Source organism: Penaeus monodon, chromosome 25 (genome assembly GCF_015228065.2).
Source record: "Penaeus monodon isolate SGIC_2016 chromosome 25, NSTDA_Pmon_1, whole genome shotgun sequence".
Taxonomy (NCBI): Eukaryota; Metazoa; Arthropoda; class Malacostraca; order Decapoda; family Penaeidae; genus Penaeus; species Penaeus monodon.
The window spans coordinates 33,084,128-33,084,966 of record NC_051410.1 but is presented as its reverse complement, the minus strand read 5'-3'; the positions used below and the strand labels follow the sequence as shown (position 1 = coordinate 33,084,966).

At 34.8% G+C, this 839-nt stretch overlaps 1 protein-coding gene across 5 annotated transcripts in view; it reads right to left on the bottom strand.

Moving 5' to 3' along the window:
* The window catches only part of LOC119589152, a 28,879-nt gene that overhangs the window by 7,951 nt on the left and 20,089 nt on the right, over window positions 1-839 (bottom strand). For all 5 annotated transcript variants that reach the window (XM_037937729.1, XM_037937727.1, XM_037937728.1 and 2 more), the window contains one exon: window positions 11-146. In XM_037937729.1, the coding sequence (XP_037793657.1) occupies window positions 11-146 (136 nt within the window). The remainder of the gene's footprint in view (window positions 1-10; window positions 147-839) is intronic.

The window sequence follows — 839 nt, the reverse complement described above, 5'->3', positions numbered from 1 at the left end:
GACCTCATACCTTCATTATAGACTCTGAGGATCATCCAGGAGAACTCAAGCATGGCAAAACCTCGAGCCTCCGTCAGCGCCAGAAGGAGGTGCAAACCGTTCATTAACTGTTGTGGAGACTGTCCCAGGCTGCACTGGTTACTCCTCTGAAAAGATAAACAGGTTGGAAATAACATTAGCCAGGAAAAAAGTTATCCCAGCGTTATTATTGTTTATTTTTTTACCTTTTTTTATCCGTATTAGTCTATCTACTTATGTATTCTTATATAACTACCACTACAATATGCGTGATATAGAGTTAATGGACCCATGTATAAATGAATATCTGAATATTTAACTCGCATATTCTATTTTTAAAAAAAATCTTTCCATATCTGATTTTCCTGGACATTGCACCCAGTGATATTCATAAAAAATAATGCGAACTGACGTTTTTGGATTAATTCTCTTGATTTACATCGTTGTGAAAATAGATTATTAAATTCGTTTTACATAAACTTCTTTACAAAGTACTTTTTTTTCCAAGGGGAAACACTTTGATGGCTTGAAATAAAATGCATTTTTTACATTCTAAAATAGAAAGGACTGGAAAGAGGAGATTAACTGTAAAAAAAAAAAATCCAGCATATATGCATGAAGCATAATCAAATACAGACGTGTAAATGAAATCATTATACATCACATAATACAGTAAATAAAGTTGCTTGTAATCAAACACGTTACGCATAGACTCAGAGGCCAGAAGAGCGGAAAAGACAAACAGAGCTGGAACAAACACCCCCCAGGGAAAGTTTGCACCGTCGGGAGAACGTACGAATTTGCAAGAATACCAAAAAAAA